Raw genomic sequence first — 18,511 nt, forward strand, 5'->3', positions numbered from 1 at the left:
AATTCTTGAATTTGAAAAGTTCTAAGAGTCATATCTCCTGAACTGCTTGACCGATTTTGCTCAACTTAGTATCAAATTAAAGGTTTTGCAAAACACTACAACTTTCTAGAACATTAGAAATCTCTAGAACCATTCCTTCGGGACAAAAAATAACAAAAACTGTTTTGGTAAAACTAAAATCCGCCATTTTGTGTTTTAGAGGTGACCTTGAAATGTACCATATTATATGTCAAATTATAGATCGATTCAATACCTTTCCAAAACTAGTCAAGAAATTTCTGTAGGTGTTATAGAACCAGAGATATGACCTTTTTTATGCATCAAATTACTCATTTTCACAAAAAAAAACCAATTTTGCCTACTAATACAACTCAGAAATTAACATAAACAAACTTTTGCACGTTGTGGGACACCAACTCTTATAACTGGACGCGTTATGATTGACTTTCGGTGTATAAATGTCTCTTGGTAGATGCCATATAGTTTTCTACATTATTCTGTGTTACCCCCATTGCCTAAAAAGCACTCGTTTAATAAAATTCGCATTGTTGGGTGCTCTAATTTAATTTGCGAAGGGATTTTTCACTGAATTCATTTAAAGTTTTTCCAAGGGGCGGTGTTTTTTTTTGTCTGTATGCAAATAATAAAAATTCCGTGTGAAAGCTCTGCCTAATATATGCTATTTTCTCGGAAGCTTTGATAGAATAAAAGAAGACATTTTTTCTGGCATAATCGCTTTTTTTATTAAAAATTTTATTTAATGACCAAGTAGAATTTAAACTGACTCGAAAAAATCCTCATTTATGTATACATGTATATATTTTTTAGATTTTTATGCTTAAAATTGAGAAAATTATTTTTTTTAGGATATATTTAATTTATTTTGTACTTTTTTCAATAACAAAAAAAAATATATTTCTCATAAAATAAATTTATTGAAAATTTATCGATTTTTCCCATTAAAACTTTATCTTAAAACATTTAAAATTGGATATAGTTTTATTTAGAATGATCATCCCCCTTGAATTTTCATTGCATGTACATAATATCGTATATAGTCCCCCGGGGGTGAAAATTCACACAGCAAAATTTTAGTGAAATTTAATGGCTATTTAAGTACGAATGGAGTTGTTTCCCAAAGCGAAAGTGAGTACAAAATGCGGTGAAAATGTTTCAATAAAGCTGTTTGAATATTATGGGTACTATATGGGAACAAGGTCGGGTCGATTGAGAGACCAAAAACCCTCAAGTGGATGGGAAGTGAGTGTAGTTTGAACAACCGGAAACATGGTCAGAACAGCACTTTAAATATAACTTAACATACTCCTCATTTTACCATATGTCACAGCGATTTAATTAAAATGACCACGCGACAGAGGTATATGGAATGAAAAAGGGATTTCCCAAACATAACCTTGCAGTAGCATAATATTTAATTAGATTTATCCGCTTGCTCGTGGACTTCTCTGTCTAAATCAATTCCCCATAGAAACGAATTGTATATAGTATCCTTCTCACATCCCGTATCCATCTTTCGGGTTCGCAGATCACAAACAGGGTAAATCTAATAAACGGAAATATTGAATTACACCTTGGTAATTTGGGGAATGTATCTTTGGTGAAAGTGGCAAATATGGGGAATGGGTTTTGGGTGGGAAAAAAGAGTTTTGTGACATACAAACCTAAACCAAAAATAACACAGTGTAAACCGCCCCAATTTAAACTTGGAAATGTACCAGTAAATGTATTTGAAATCACGCCAAATCCATATTAATTGGGAAAGTTTGTCATTAAATTTTCTCCCCCACTTCAATGATGGAATTCAAGGTGTCAATATCATGTGCTTATTTTCAGTCAATTGTACTAAATTTCCTCAACAATCCCCAACTGGAGCAAATATACTTCCTCAATGTGGATGGGATTATACTACCGTACGAAAAACTTCCAAAGACACCCAGTAAGAGTAGAATCGTCCTCTGCCAGAGGATTAAACCCGAAGTCATTACACTTGGGAATTACAGAGAGGTAAAACAAGAGACAATAAGGGATTTTGGCAAATGTTTTAGAGACAATAAAATTGGAATTTGCAGCCACTTCCATTGTCGATGTGTTCTCCCGCTGCTGTATGCCATGAACACATGTATATTTTAAGGCGAGTTGATCCATTTATAGATTAACTTTTATGGATTTTCCCCGCCAATTTGTATAACAAGAAATTATGATTTTGAGATTAGCGCAATGCTTTTGGGAGGATAATCAAAATTTGTTTTTTTTTTTGAAAAAGACTTTTCTTTGTTTTCCTTCAAAAAATAAATTTAATGAATTTTATTTAAAAGATTTTCTTCAATTTTTTTAACACACAAACTAACTGAGAAAATTGCATGCAAATCCAAAGCAGAATCAATGCAAATTCGTTAAGAAAATCTCTGATAAGAAGAAAAAAAACGTAACACGTATTTAATCAGAAATCAAATAAGAATCACGAACAAAATTGAATCACTTCAACAGAATTATATTTTATCTATATATGCAAATTCCAAAGTTGCCACGAACGCCAATCAATGGAGAAAAGAGCAAAATTATGTATTTAAAGTGTTTTTTTTTTACCCTTGTAGTCAGTTAATTTTGGTGATTTCCCTGCAAACACCATGGATTATCTCTACATACATACGAATTACATACAAATCCGACTACTTCCCCACCCAAAAGTTACATCTCAGCTGCCACCCATTGTGCAGAAAGAGGTGCAGGATAATTTGAACAAGTTGAAGAATCTCATAGATGTGGTAAGTGTTGAAGTTTTGTCGATTTTTCTTCAAATTCTATCTTATGTTTAATCCCACCACATACTTATGGGAGATGTTTCTTTCTTTTGATAGACAGAACAAATGGAAAGGGGTGAATGTGTGTTTCCAACACCATCGAGTAATGATTTATCACGCGATGCTGACTTGTATGTGCAACAAAGGTCTAGTGACACGGATTTACATATTCAGCAAGTGAGTAAGGAAAAAGTATTTGTGGTGTGAGGATCACAAGGAATTTTCTCATGTTTTAAGAATGATTTAAATTCCAAATCTGTTGGATTTTTTTTTATGAATCTACATATGTACTTTGAAAAATAGTCTTTGGGGGATTTTTTTTTAAATTCTAATTTAAATACTAATTTATACAAATGACTCTTTTTTTAGTAATTCAAATTAATTCCTTTCGGCTTCTGTTTTTCTTTCTAAGGCATCAACAGACTTGACACCACCCACTACTAATTCGCAAAATGCTGAATTAAAAGCAAAGAAAACAGCACTATTCTACGAACGCATAGCTGAAATTAAACCAATCAGCCAAATCACTCAGGACTATGGCAAGATTGAACGTTTAGAATTTGGAGATATTGGCGGGAAAGCGGAAACGCAAACTCTAAAAAAGATTCTAAGCGATTTTCAGGCACTTTCGCGTAAATTTCAGAATCTACCTTTCGACATATTCGACATTGATTCCACTCCGCATGATTTCAATTGCGCTAAACGCCAATTTCACGAAGAGTGTGAGTTTATGGATGAAAAAATTGCCACACAATTCTCTCGTGCACTCTCGAAATGCAATCACTCTTCCCAAGTCATCAATGTGAGTAATTTTCTCAGCCGAAATTCGACACCCCTATTTCCGCAAGTGAAAATCTATCTCCATTGCAATTTTCAGATTCTGATAAGTATCGGTGACTTTATCGAGAGACCGATTCTTTGGGGGAGATATCGTGAACATTTTGAGATGATTTGTGAGCTGTTTGAGCGGGAAATTGATGCACTCGCTGAAATTTTTTATGGGATGAATGAAAAAATCATGGATGGTGGAAAATTCCTGCTCAATCGCACATCATCAACCCATTCAGGCGTATTTGGATGGATTAATCAACTCAAGAGTATTCTCGAGGAGCCTTTCAATAAGTTGCCTTTCGTGGTTGATAGGTGAGTTCGTTTTTTTTTCCTCTTCCTTCTGCACTTTCGTAAAAATTTATTCGAGTTGTGAAATATTGCAGAACATTAGCTATGAGATTTAATTTCAATTTTTCTGTTCAGTATACATAAGCTCTTTTATAGCTTGCACTATTTGATGCGATGCTGTCTGAGGAATATTCTCATCTTGAATTTTCTCTTCCAAAGTTTTCTCTTATTTTGTAGAAAATAATAGTTTAAATAAAAATTTTCAGAATTTAAATATTAAAAGTTTTTCATAAAAATATTATTTCAGTAATTTTCATCATTTTATCTACAAAAAATTTCTTTTCATTTCCATAAGAATTTACTTGGGGGGAAAATATGAATGAATTCATTTCAATATTGATTCACATTGCAGTGATGAGATTTTTAAGAGTGAACAAGGAAGACGGATGATGGATAAGTTTAAGAATCTGTCGGATGAATTAAGAGAAATTGAGGAGATGACATTGAGAACATGGCACAAGGATGCTCTTGAGAAATTGAATATGTGCTATTCTGAGCCACTTATCGTGTTGGATGTCACAGGAATTCCATGCATTAACATCAACCACAATTTTGACGTCCTAATGAGAGATATTAGAAATATTCAGCAATTGAAGTATGAAATTCCAGATGAAATTGGTTCTGAATTGCTTGAGCGATCATCTTCCTTTTGGATTGTGAAAAATAAATTGCTTACATTCTGTGAGAAGTATCGCTTTGTGCAAACACAGATGAATGAGTTTGAATTGGCAGTCATTGAAGATGAAACCAGGGATATTGCCAATGATATTGGAATGCTAATTGAGATGGACAATTGGGGTGAATTTGATATGAATCGCGTTGAGGGAATTGAGGAAAAAATCAACAATCTTCACGAAAGAATGATGAAGGTTAAGGAGAACATGGCAAAAATCACTGAGCATCTGGCAGAGATGAATTATCCTTTGTACCATCGCAAAGAACTTTCATCAAACTCCACAATTTCTTTCTATAAAAGACACAAAATCCTTCCAAAGTGGTTTTGGAATTGTATGAAACTCAACAAACTCATCAGAACAGTTCTATTGGAGAATTTTGCATATTTCACCAACATTGAATACACGCCAAGTTCTAGGGAGGAAATCGAATTAATAAATCCCAAAACAATATCCTTCCTCAGAGGATTTGACAGTGAATTTATCAAGAAATTCGCCGAACCACGCCTTGAGTACTACTGGAGAGAAATTTCAAAAATTGGAGCAGAAAATAGTTCGTTCGTCAAGTATAAGAATTCAATTGACTCCATGGTCTTTAAAGAACTGGCAAAAATCGTGCGGGACTGTTTGAATTATTTTAAGGAAGAACTAACAAATGCACAAAATGAGAAAGTACCACCATTCGTGGAAATAAATCTATTTGCCAAGGGAGAAACCATCATCTTTGACCCATCAATTGAGATTAATAGTCCTAATGGGCTATTCAAGAAATTCCGTGGTCTTCTTCATGATACAGCAAGTATTTTGCAGCTCATCGTACGCATTAATGAAGAAAGCAAACACGAAATGATATCGACAGGTAAGAACGAATGAGGCTTTCTATAATAAAATACATTTCATTGAATATTTTCACAACATAATTTATCTGTAGGAAAAACTCCCACGTTTTGGTCACTTCAGAAAGAAATCGATGAAATTCAAAAGATATCTAATTTTGTCAACGACCTCATATCAGAGGCAATTGGATGCGTAAATGAGTGCCAGGACTTCTTCATAGTCTATGAGAGCTTCCTCAATTTAAATAAAGAAATGCATGTGGATGAATATGTGAAAAATGGAAAGAATTTTCCATTCTGGAACTCACCAACGGCATCATCTTACCTATCGAGAGCGAGCAGTGATACAGATTTGGTTAATTTTGAGCTTGGGTGCAATCATGAAGCGCAATTTGCCAAACTGGATGTAATTCATAATGTTATTTCGCAATATGAAACGCACAAAGTATGCAAAGGTTGGCTTATTGTGAATTCATCGCGACTGCGGCAGGATTTGCTTGTGCACATAAATCAATGGGCAACATTGCTAAAGAATAGGCTACACAAGTACGTTGATGAATGCCTCAGGGAGTACGAAATGTTTTTTGACCGAGCTTTGTGTGAGCTTAGCGGTGAAATTGATTTGAAGGATTTTGAGAAAGTAAAGAACGTAAAACGAATACAGAAGGAAATTGCGAAGGAACGCGACCAGGAGGATGACGGCGTGTTATTTAAATCGCTTATCGATATTGTGAACCTTCTCAAATCAATGAATATTCAAATTGAGGAGAACATCCTGGAAATGGTATTAAGGAGTGTGATGGATTAATTTGAATTTTCATGCAATTACCATCACTGACTTGTGATTCCGCACGTAAATTCCCCATTCCCGCATGCTCTCTTTTTTCTTATTATCTTTTCAGCTGGAAAATTTGCCCAAAAAATGGATTTTGCTGGAGAGGAAGAGCATCGAGAAGGAGGAGGAGATTGCCAATGTGTTGGCATACCAACGGGATATGATGAAGAAGGAGGGAATTCTTCTAGAGCTGAGATTGAAATTGTTTGCGGAAGATTTTGAAAATTCGCAAGTAAGTTGCAAACACCTCTTAAATTTTAAATTTAATGGAAGTTTTTTTAACAAGCAAAAAACATGTAATAAATTGATACTTCTTTGCTTGGCACATTTATCTTTCGTGCTTGAATTTCCTTTTAATGGAAGCATATTCCATCAGCAAATTTATCGCTCGAAGAAGAAATAATTGCGCAACAGTTTTAGGATGCTTTTATTGCATAAATAAATTCTATTTAGATTCATTTAATGGAATATATACATTTTGCATTTAATTTATTGTTTGCTAAAGAGAAAATTAGGGAAAACTATTGCAGATCTGACGATTAATTACTGAAAGAAAAATCTACATTTTTTATAAATTTTAATATTTTCTTTTAAAATTGAAATTATCTTAAAATATTCTTCGTTCAGTTTCTGATAAAAAGAAATATTTTTTAGCTTTTCACATTTCCATGCACAAATGTTTACGTCAAAGTGGATGAATGGTATGAAAAAATTGAGAAAATGCGACTCTACCACGATGAATTGGGGAATATCTTCAAGGATTTAGGTGTGAATTTCGATCAGAGAGAAAAATTGAAGGAGATTAAGAAGAAGCTGAGAAATATCAAGCACCTGTGGGACAGTGTGGCAATGATTGAGGCATCTGTGGCAGAATGGCGACAAACACGGTGGTTGGTGATTAATCTCGATGAGGTCGATCAGGAGTGTAGGGCGTACCTTAAGTATCTACGGACACTCGATAAATCAATGCATCAACTGGAGCCATTCCTGTACTGTGACACAACACTAAGGAGCCTCTTGGTATCCCTGAGGACAATGATGAATCTGCAAGAAACATCAATGAAAATGAGGCATTGGAAGGAGTTGGAAGGTGCTACGGGAGAGGATATAAAGATTGAATCAGGGACAACTTTGGGGACACTACTTGATCTTCAGTTGCACAAATTTGAGGAGAATATCAAGGAAATTGTTGAGAAGAGTATTCATGAGCAGAAACTCGAGACAACATTGGTAGATATAAGGAAATTCTGGAAAGTGTGCAAGTTTGAATTGGAGAAGAATGATAATTTGAAAACGAACATCCTCAAGTGGAATGAAGAGTTCTTTGAGACGCTCGATGATCATCAAATGCAACTCCAGAATATCCTTCATTCGAGGTACATTGCTGAGATGGCGGGTGAGGTAAAAAAATGGAAAAATGACCTAGAAATTGTATACAATATCCTCGATCTTTGGTTTGATGTACAGCGCAAGTGGCTATTCATGCAGAATATTTTCACATGTAGCACAGATGTTCGTGTCAAAATTCCCGAAGAAGCTAGGAATTTTACAACAATTGATGGACAATTGAGAAAATTCTTGGCACAGATTACAGCAAATCCATTGATAATTAAGATGTCGACGAAGAGTCACCTTCTCAAAGACCTCCAGGAGGTTAATGAGAAATTGATGGTCATTGAGAAAGTGCTAAATGAATACCTTGAGGGGAAGAGAATGGACTTTCCGAGATTCTATTTTATGTCATCAGTCGACTTGTTGGATATCCTTACGAGTGGTACACAGCCTCAGGAGGTCTTTCGTCACCTCACAAAACTCTTTGACTCAATTAAATCCCTTCAAATGAGTCGGGGTGAGAGGTCAACACAGGCAATAGGGATGTTTTCCAAGGAGGATGAGTATGTAGCATTTCAAAATAACTTCCAGTGCTCTGATGCTGTCGAAGTGTGGCTCAATAAACTCCTCATTGAGATGCGCCATACCCTGAGGCATATTCTGGGTCAAGCGGTGTTGGCATATACAGAAAAACCCCGGTACGAGTGGCTTTGCGACTGGCCAGCCCAGGCTGCCCTGTGTGCATCCCAAATTTGGTGGGCCATCGAGGTGGAGAGGGCATTCCAGTGGATAGAGATGGGAAATGAGTACGCAATGAAAAAGTACCACAATAGGCAGAAAGAGCAGCTCGCAGAGTTAATTAACATGCTCATTGGTGAACTAACGACTGCCGAGAGGCAGAAAATCATGACAATATGTACAATTGATGTTCACTCGAGGGATGTGGTGGCCAAACTGATTGCCGACCGTATCGAAAGTTCAACGGAATTTCAGTGGCAAAGTCAATTGCGACATAAATGGGATGAAGATGCTAATGACTGTTTTGCCAACATTTGCGATGCTGAATTTCGCTATGACTATGAATACCTGGGAAATACACCAAGGCTTGTGGTTACGCCACTCACTGACAAATGCTACATCACCCTGACGCAGGTGAGTAACCATACCATCAATAAATTGACTCACAGATATTGCATCAAAACAACCACGAGACACTTGGAGAAAATATGGGAAGAACATTAAGAAGGGTATTTTATGGTTCACAAATTTCAAAATGTGAAGTGGTTTATACATGTACATTGTATCATACAAACAACATCAATTCCTTTGATGCTGGGTATTCAACTGCCTGAACCGCCTTTTCATACAGTTCATGCGAATTTTAAATCGAAAATAAATATCCATTTGTGAAGGCAAATTGGACCCTCAAAATGCGAATCATTTAGATTTGTTGATTCGAGAAAAAGATATGTTAAAAGGTTTGTAAATTACAAGAAGTGTAGGTATACTACCCACCTACATACATAATATGTCAGAGCTGTAACAAACAATTTACACACATCCTCTATGCATTTCATTAGCAATAATCCATAGAAGAGACATCTTAATTAATAATTCATGCTGTGACAATTTAATCTCAACTACAAAGCTTTGATGATAATTCAAAGCTGCATGTCTTAAGGCTTGACCTAGTCATATTTTCCGCAAAAGCTCAAATTCTCAATATTTATCCCAAAAAGCTTTTACGGTTAAATTTTTAAAAATCTGTGCTTAAATTCTAGATAATTTTTCAGATTTGCATTCATTACAATGCATGATTGCATCAAATTGGGAAATTAGTCGTGCTTTTGTGAAATAATTAATAGTATTTAAATCGAATAAATCAAATAAATTCAAATGAAATAAATCTCGTGGGAAGTTATTATGAACTACTAAACAAATGAGATTAATTCATAACTTGTTTTACATAAATTATTTTATTGAATTTTATCAATTTTGTGGGATTATTTTTGGTCAAAACGAAAAATTAGCTCCATAATTAATTTGAATCATTTTATAATTTGAATTTGATTAGGTATTCACACGAAATGATTGAACAATTAGTAGATAACACCTCTATAATAATAAATTTTTGTTTAACGTTGGAAAAATCTTTCTCAACATAATTTTTACAATTTTATAAAAATCTTCACGTTTCACGAAGTTTCGTTAATAGTGAATTTTAGATGTTTTATTAAATGAAACAAATAAAAATCAATAATAATAAAATCAATGAACTACAAGAATTCAATAAATTCTCTGGAAAAGTTATTATTCCTTGTTTATAAACAAAACATTTTCAATAAAGAAAAGTAAACTTTATCTCTTTCACCTTCATTGAATTCTCTCTCAGTGTTTTTCTCACACCGTATATTTAATTTGAGCTGTCACTTGCAAGCTTTGGAGAAGATTATACAATACTTACTCACATGATATGTTATTAATTTAACACAAATTGGACAGGAAGTGATTTCAAATGATCCATCATACTACTCTCCATATACAATGAAATATTATATAAAACGCAGTAAATACAAAATGAATATGCGATGAAGGAATCCTTTCAATCATTGAGTGGGTCATTAAGATGTATCCTAAATGTTGTCGAAAGAGAAACCTCATGGAAGTTACAGTGGCAAAATTAAAGAAAAACTCATAGCACCAACGAAAAAAGCACTTAAAAACTCATTTTTCCGCCTTAATTTTAGCAGCTCTAATAGTCTTCTTTGGGTCTCCGTAATGCCACTTTTATGTGAAAAGTTATAAAAAGGATTTTGTACTCAAGATAAAATGGCATTATTGTCGTCCTTGTATTAAATTTGCAGACGGCAACAGAGAAATAAGCACAAAATAGGTTTATGCAAGCATTGCACTTTTGCACTTCCGCTAATGCAAATTATTTCCCTTTTCGAATTTCTTCCATTTATTTGACAACTGATGTACAGCTGATAGACCCTAATTTACGAGAGAGTTAAAAATATTTAATGACAGAAAAAAGTTTCCTCCTTCATTCTATCGTGAAATTGAATATTTAGTATGTAGGATTAGTATGCAAGGAATGCTATATATGCGCCCCGCTCCTTCTCGCAACTTGCGAAAGCTCTAATAAATTTTATCCAATTTTCATATTGAATGTCATGATTTTGTCTTCACACACCTCGTAAACAGTGGCAACTTTATATAATATACCTACATACATAAAGCTGATTTTTCCTGAAATTTAAGAGCCTCGTGCAGTCCGTGAGGTGCATAATATACACTCTGTGCATATGGCAAAGTAACTCGAGACAAATCAATAAATTATTTTATGAGATTTCAAAAAAGGAATTTAATAAATTTTCTACAAATCCAATTATATTCGTCGGAATTTTCAATATATATTGTTAAACACACACTGTCAACAAAGCAAGAATTTATGACGTTTCAATGTACAAATATGGAATTTATTGTCCTTTGATTAATTTTACATAAAATCAACACACATATCTTTGTTCAAATTATAGTTATATGCATGTTTCAACAACTACAGAAGAAAATACCTTATCTTGCTTTACTAAGAAAGTTTTGTGAAGAAATTTTAGAAGTATTTTAAATTGATTGTTCCCCGAAAGTTCTAACTTTAAAACAGGACAAATTTGTTGAAATATCAACCACGTATTGGACGGGTGAGGTGATGTTTTCCTGTGTGGAAAATAATTCACAATTTAGTATCATCACATGAAATTCAATTTCACGAATTGCGCTTTTGCACGAAAACAACCTCGTAAACATTTAAGGGGAAAAACACTAATTAATCACTTTTGAAAATTTCACGGTGTGGTTAAAAAATAATAATTTTACTAAAGTGTTAGACGCTGTGAAATATTGATTAAATTATTATATACTTGTGCAATGTGCATATAGTTAAGTCACATTAAAAAGCTTTTAATGGCTCTTAAATGTAGAAGAAACAATTAATATAATTATTCTTTCCAAGTTTCAGAATATTGTGGGGATTTTAAGAGGCGACAGGGACTTGAAGCTTTTTCTAAAATTAATAGAAGTAATTAAATTCTTAACTCTATAAAAGTGTTTAAAAGTTTGCATAAAATGTTCGCAGGTTTTCTGTTAAAGCTCATTGTAAAAGAATGAAAGAAAAATAAATCAATTTATTAAAAGAAAAATTCTTTAGCTAAATTAAAAATTTAATTGACTAATTTTCTTATCTAAAAATCCTTAATTAACCGTTAATTTGCTTATAAAACAGCGGAGAAAAGACGTGTTGGATGGCAACATAAAGTTTTAGTTCTTATGAGCTGTAAAATCTGAATTAATTCTTAGTTTAATGCATCATGTGGCGCGATGCAAGTCATCATTTTCGTTGATATGTAGTTTGTTATTTTCCACAATGGATGACACAAACATTTCAAACGGCTTATTAGTTTTTAAGCGAAGATTTCATTTTAGATTGTAGAGCAAGTCTGCTTTAAAAACAGTCACGTCAGGATTAGCATAAATATGTGCCAATATGTACATGAACTCAAACTACTATGTAGTACACAAGATGATATTGATTCATGCAATATGGTAAATGTTGGTCAGCCAGTAAATCGTGTGAATGATGAACATACATAATGATGATTATTCATCGCATCCTAAATACATATAATCCTAGAATGATGGGACTTACAAAATAAATTCAGTTCAGAACATAAAGTCCAAATTTTGTCATAATGTAAAATATGTGTACCAAATTGATTCATCCACGTTTCTCTCTAAATCAATATGCGATGTATTAAGAAGAAAAAAAATCTTCCAGAGTCTCCATTTATTCATGGGTGGTGCGCCAGCTGGACCAGCAGGTACGGGAAAAACAGAAACAACGAAAGATCTTGGACGTGCTCTGGGCATGATGGTCTATGTGTTTAATTGTTCGGAACAAATGGATTATAAATCTTGTGGAAACATCTACAAAGGCTTGGCCCAAACGGGAGCTTACGGATGTTTCGATGAGTTCAATCGCATTTCCGTGGAAGTTCTCTCCGTTGTGGCAATTCAAGTGAAATCAATTCTGCAAGCTTTAAAGGTACGAAAAGCCATACAGCAAAAATATATTCTTCCTTCTACCTCTGTGATGTCCTTCATAATCTACCCACACACACGTCCACCCACACGACCCACTACAGCCCCCCTTTCCCAAACCACAAACAGTTTTTTTTTACAGTGTGACGAAAAAACACGTAAAGAACCCTCACAATCCATTGACATTCCTTCGAACACTCTCGTTGCAGGTTGGCAAGACGACATTCAATTTCTTAGGGGAGACGATAAAATTGGTGCCAACTGTTGGAATTTTCATCACAATGAATCCCGGCTATGCTGGAAGAACTGAATTACCGGAAAATTTAAAGGTTCGACCTAGAATTTTTTTTCCTCAATACTTCCCGAATATTTTTTCTTCACCTTTCCTCGGGGGCTTTTTTTCTTTCTGCACCAATACATGAGATTTGTGGACTAGCAAAATATTGTTTAATCCTGAAAGTGGGTAGTTTATTTTTTATCAGGGGGTAATCGACTATGCCCAGAATGTACCGCGAGACTGCACCGCGAGTGGCAAGAGTGGCAAGAGTGGCAATGAAAAAGTGGCATGAAGTGCACCGTGAGTGGCAAGAGTCGGATACCCCCTGTTTTTTATGGAAGTTCTGTACTTCAATAAATCGCACGAGTGAACGGGGGTGGTTTTTCTGAGAAGCTATATTCAAGTGCGGTGGAGGACTTTAAAAATATGTTAACTTTCCTTGAAGAAAATTTATTTATTTTTTCGTTTATAAGAAAAACATTAAGACGCATTTTCTTCGGAAGTATTTATGTTGGGTTTTCTTTTTAAAAGAAATATTATTTCATATTTTGAACAGGCTCTCTTCCGCCCCTGCTCAATGATCGTTCCGGATATTGAGTTGATTTGTGAAATCTTGCTGATTGCTGAGGGATTTCAAAGTGCAAGGGCATTGGCAAGAAAATTCATAAGTCTCTACTCCATGTGCCGAGAGCTACTATCGAAGCAAGATCACTACGACTGGGGTTTGAGAGCTGTTAAATCAGTCCTAGTTGTAGCTGGTTCACTAAAACGTGCTGATCCTGAACGATCGGAAGATGAAGTTCTCATGAGGGCATTGAGGGACTTCAACACACCCAAGATCACAGTGGGTGACACCCCGATATTCCTTGGACTTATTGGAGATTTATTCCCAGCTCTCGATGTACCACGACAGAGACATACGGAATTGGAGGAATTCGTGAGAAAGGCTGCGTGTGACCTCAATCTCAAGCCTGAGGCGAGCTTTGTGCGCAAAGTAACAGAATTGGAGGAAATTCTGCAAGTACGGCACTCGGTGTTTATCATTGGGGATGCTGGAGTGGGGAAGTCGTGTGTGTGGAAGGCATTGTTTCGCACATATGAGATGCAGGGTAGCAATCCTATTTACAATGATTTAAACCCCAAAGCCGTGACAAACGATGAACTCTTTGGTGTTGTACACCCCGTAACGCGCGAATGGCAGGATGGGTTGTTCTCAATTATTATGCGTGATCAGGCGTATGCGTCAAGTTCTGGTCCCAAGTGGATTGTCTCAGACGGCGACATTGATCCAATGTGGATTGAGAGCCTCAACACCGTGATGGATGACAACAAAGTGCTCACATTGGCAAACAACGAGCGTATTCCACTCACGCCATCAATGAGATTGCTCTTTGAGATTGGGCATCTTCGGACAGCCACCCCAGCAACAGTATCCCGTGCCGGTATACTCTACATTGATAACCAAGTCGTTGGCTACCAACCCCTCATTGACTCGTGGATTGAGCGGCGTGATAGTGATGCGGAGAAAATACTCTTGAATCACTTATTCCACAAATATGTCCCAGTTATTCTCGAAGCTATGCATACAAAATTCACCACCATCATACCACTTGTGGATGTAGCCCTTGTTCAGACAACTTGCAGCCTCCTCGAAAGTCTTCTCACAGCGGAAAATGTACCACCAAACAGCCCGAATGAGTGGTAAGTAATGTATGTAGATATTTGGCCCCATAAAAAGACATTTTCCACGCAATTACTCCCTTAGAGACGACCAATTAGTTGGTGTTCCACTTCGTGGCCAACACCAAGTATTGTAATCGTCGGAAAAACCGACCACCTCAGATCGGGCTCAAACTTGGTATGAGCACGTTTCAGACAACCCACATTCCAAAAATGGTGGTGGAAAATTTTTGATCCGGCCGGCCTGCCGGCCGGCCGGTCGCCCAAACTTTGCCTTATAGCTCGAGAACGGTAACAGATAGAGACTTCCGGTTTGAAGTTTTATATAGAAATGTGGGTGTAAAATTTCATTTTTTCGCATTTTCAAAATCCAAGATGGCCACCGTCCGCCATTTTGAACTACTGTCAACCAGTTCCCTTATAGCTAGAGGTCTGAAATTTTAGTATGTTGTAGAGCTCAGTGAGACGTTTTCATCAATAATTCATTCTTGAAAATCGGTCAAGCGGTTTAGCAAATATGGCGGCCTAAAGCAAAACGTGTTTTTTCGATATAACTCGAGAACGGCTTGACCGATTTTGACCATCTTAGTATCAAATGAAAGGTTTTGCAAAGCCCTACAATTGTTTAGAATATTTCAAGTTTCAAAAACATCCGCAAGAGGCGCTAAAAACAAAAACAAAAATTGCCTAACTTTAAGGGGCAATATCTCCGAATCCCCATCATCGATTTTCTTTAAATTTTGATATGTTGTAGCAGGACTAATAATCTTGCACCAGTCCAAAAATGAAGAAATTCTATGTCGCCGTTTAGAAGATATAGCCATTTGAAAAATTCTTGAATTTGAAAAGTTCTAAGAGCCATATCTCCTGAACTGCTTGACCGATTTTGCTCATCTTAGTATCAAATTAAAGGTTTTGCAATTCTCTACAACTTTCTAGAACATCAAAAACCTCTAGAACCATTCCTTCGAGACAAAAAATGCCAAAAACTGTTTTCGTAAAACAAAAAACCGCCATTTTGTGTTCTGGAGATGACCTTGAATATTATTGAAATTTATGTCAATTTATAGTCTGTTTTAATACCTTTCCTAAATTAGTCAAGAAATTTCTGTAGGTCTTATAGAACCAGAGATATGACCATTTTTATCCATCAAATTGCCGAATTTTACAAAAAAAAATCAAATTTGTCTACTAATTCTGCTCACAAATAGTATTACAACGCATAAACAAACTTCTACACGTTGTGGGACACCAACTCTTATAACTGGACGCGTTATGATTGACTTAGTGAATTGCATAAATCTCCAAAAGCTTAATCTATATGTATGTATGCTCAAAATGAAATTGTCCAACTTGGAAAATTTATTCCAACATCTCGGGATGCCTTATAACCATCCCATTTTGTTCTCCCTTTTCGTCTCACACAAAAGCTCATTTCAAAAAGTTTTAAGACAGAGCATGTCATCTTGTTGCAAATAAAAGTAAGGGATGGTCACGTTATTTTGGAAACTCTACAGGAACAAAATGGCCAAAATGTGAGAATTTCAAATAAATTTTTTGAGCACAAAAATTTATTTTCTAAATCAAAAATACTGAATTCTTATCAGTATTTGGCCATTTAACAAGAGTGCAAGCAGATTTCAAAATTTTGGTTTAAAAATTGGCTTGAAAATCGCTCTTGAAAGTCCCCGAGTTTCCAAAATAACGTGACCATCCCTTATTTTCATTCCAACTTTTCTTCATTTTCACATCTTCAGATTGAACAGAGTGTATGTGGTATATGTATATACACAAGTCACTTATAAATCAAACACTAATTGGAAATCACAAAAGAATGTAAAATTTAATTTATTCCTATAAGAAGACTTTTTTAAATGGATATTCTTTGATCTTATCTTTGACATTATGCGATGGATGGTAGAACAGATGGAAGATTATGAATGAAAAATGGATTAATTTATAAAAGTTTCATTACATCCAAGTCATAAAAAATGTGAATTGAATGTAACTCTCCCTTTTCTTTGTAAATTAAATCCTGGAAAAGCAGAGAATAATTTTAAAGTTCTCTAACAATTTACTTAGAAATATAGTTGCATAATGCTAAGAGAATCCATCTTTTCAATGAAATAATCAATCAAACCTTTTTTGTAAAGCTCCAAAAAGTCTCTCTCATGCATTTAATTCAATAAACCATTTTCCATTTATTTCCGTTTTACTGGAAAACCCCTTTTAGTTTGAGGACAATATTTTAATGTCATTTACAAATTGATTTTTTTCTTGGTTTTTTCATCTGCCAGAGGATTCTTTTCTCCAAGAAAACTCACTGTTTTTCCTAGAAAATATTATATATTGCAATGGAAAATCAATGGAAAATTATTTTTCAGATATCTTTCTCTCATGAGCACCTGATTGAGAATTCGAGTGCAGTCGAAAGCTCAGAAAAAAAATTCAATTAAAACTACAATGTTGGAAAAATACAAATGTAATTAAAAAAGCTTTCTCAAAACTTTCGTAAAATGATGTGCGGAGCATACCAAGTTTTTCTTTTATATGGAATTAGTTGGTGTTCCACTTCGTGGCCAACACCAAGTATTGTAATCGTCGGAAAAACCAACCACCTCAGATCGGGCTCAAACTTGGTATGAGCACGTTTTAGACATCCCACATTACGAAAATGGTGGTGGAAAATTTTTGATCCGGCCGGCCTGCCGGTTATCCTGCCGGTGGTCGTCATTTTGCCTTATAACTCGAGAACGGTAACAGATAGAGACTTCGGGTTTGAAGTTTTCTATAGAAATGTGGGTGTAAAATTTCATTTTTTCGCATTTTCAAAATCCAAGATGGCCGCCGTCCGCCATTTTGAACTACTGTCAACCACTTCCCTTATAGCTAGAGGTCTGAAATTTTAGTATGTTGTAGAGCTCAGTGAGACGTTTTCATCAACAATTCATACTTGAAAATCGGTCGAGCGGTTTAGCAAATATGGCGGCCTAAAGCAAAAAGTGTTTTTTCGATATAACTCGAGAACGGCTTGACCGATTTTGACCATCTTGGTATCAAATGAAAGGTATTGCGAAGCCCTACAACTTTCTAGAACATTTCAAGTTTCAAAAACATCCGCAAGAGGCGCTAAATTCAAAAACAAAAATTGCCTAACTTTAAGGGGCAATATCTCCGAATCCCCATTAGGCAAATCTTTTAAATTTTTATATGTTGTAGCCTGACTCAATATCTTTCACCAGTCCGAAAATGAAGAAAATTTATGTCACCGTTTAGAAGATATGGCCATTTGAAAAATTCTTGAATTTGAAAAGTTCTAAGAGCCATATCTCTTGAACGGCTTGTCCGATTTTGCTCAATTTGGTATCAAATTAAAGGTTTTGCAATTCTCTACATCTTTCTAGAACATTAGAAACCTCTAGAACCATTTCTTGAGGACGAAAAATGCGAAAAACTGTTTTGGTGAAACAAAAAGCCGCCACTTTGTGTTCTAGAGGTGACCTTGAAAAGTATCAAAATTTATCCCATATTCTAGCTTATTTTAAGACCTTTCCATAACTAGTCAAGAAGTTTCTGTAGGTGTTATACAACCAGAGATATGACCATTTTTATGCATCAAATTACTGAATTTCACGAAAAAAATCAACTTTGCCTACTAATTCTGCTCACAAATCGCATTATATCGCATAAACAAACTTCTACACGTTGTGGGACACCAACTCTTATAACTGGACGCGTTATGATTGACTTATTATTAGATTGATTGTGAATTTGGC

At 35.2% G+C, this 18,511-nt stretch overlaps 1 protein-coding gene across 1 annotated transcript in view; it reads left to right on the forward strand.

Annotated features, from left to right (window-relative positions):
* Positions 1-18,511, forward strand: part of LOC129792608 (dynein beta chain, ciliary) — a 34,135-nt gene that overhangs the window by 1,258 nt on the left and 14,366 nt on the right. The window contains exons 2-13 of the mRNA XM_055831879.1: positions 1,855-2,025; positions 2,616-2,786; positions 2,880-2,999; positions 3,235-3,624; positions 3,700-3,965; positions 4,354-5,534; positions 5,607-6,295; positions 6,414-6,578; positions 7,001-8,830; positions 12,516-12,782; positions 12,988-13,107; positions 13,612-14,756. Of these exons, the coding sequence (XP_055687854.1) occupies positions 1,855-2,025; positions 2,616-2,786; positions 2,880-2,999; positions 3,235-3,624; positions 3,700-3,965; positions 4,354-5,534; positions 5,607-6,295; positions 6,414-6,578; positions 7,001-8,830; positions 12,516-12,782; positions 12,988-13,107; positions 13,612-14,756 (6,515 nt within the window). The remainder of the gene's footprint in view (positions 1-1,854; positions 2,026-2,615; positions 2,787-2,879; positions 3,000-3,234; positions 3,625-3,699; positions 3,966-4,353; positions 5,535-5,606; positions 6,296-6,413; positions 6,579-7,000; positions 8,831-12,515; positions 12,783-12,987; positions 13,108-13,611; positions 14,757-18,511) is intronic.

This window comes from Lutzomyia longipalpis, chromosome 1 (genome assembly GCF_024334085.1).
Source record: "Lutzomyia longipalpis isolate SR_M1_2022 chromosome 1, ASM2433408v1".
In the NCBI taxonomy this organism is placed as follows: Eukaryota; Metazoa; Arthropoda; class Insecta; order Diptera; family Psychodidae; genus Lutzomyia; species Lutzomyia longipalpis.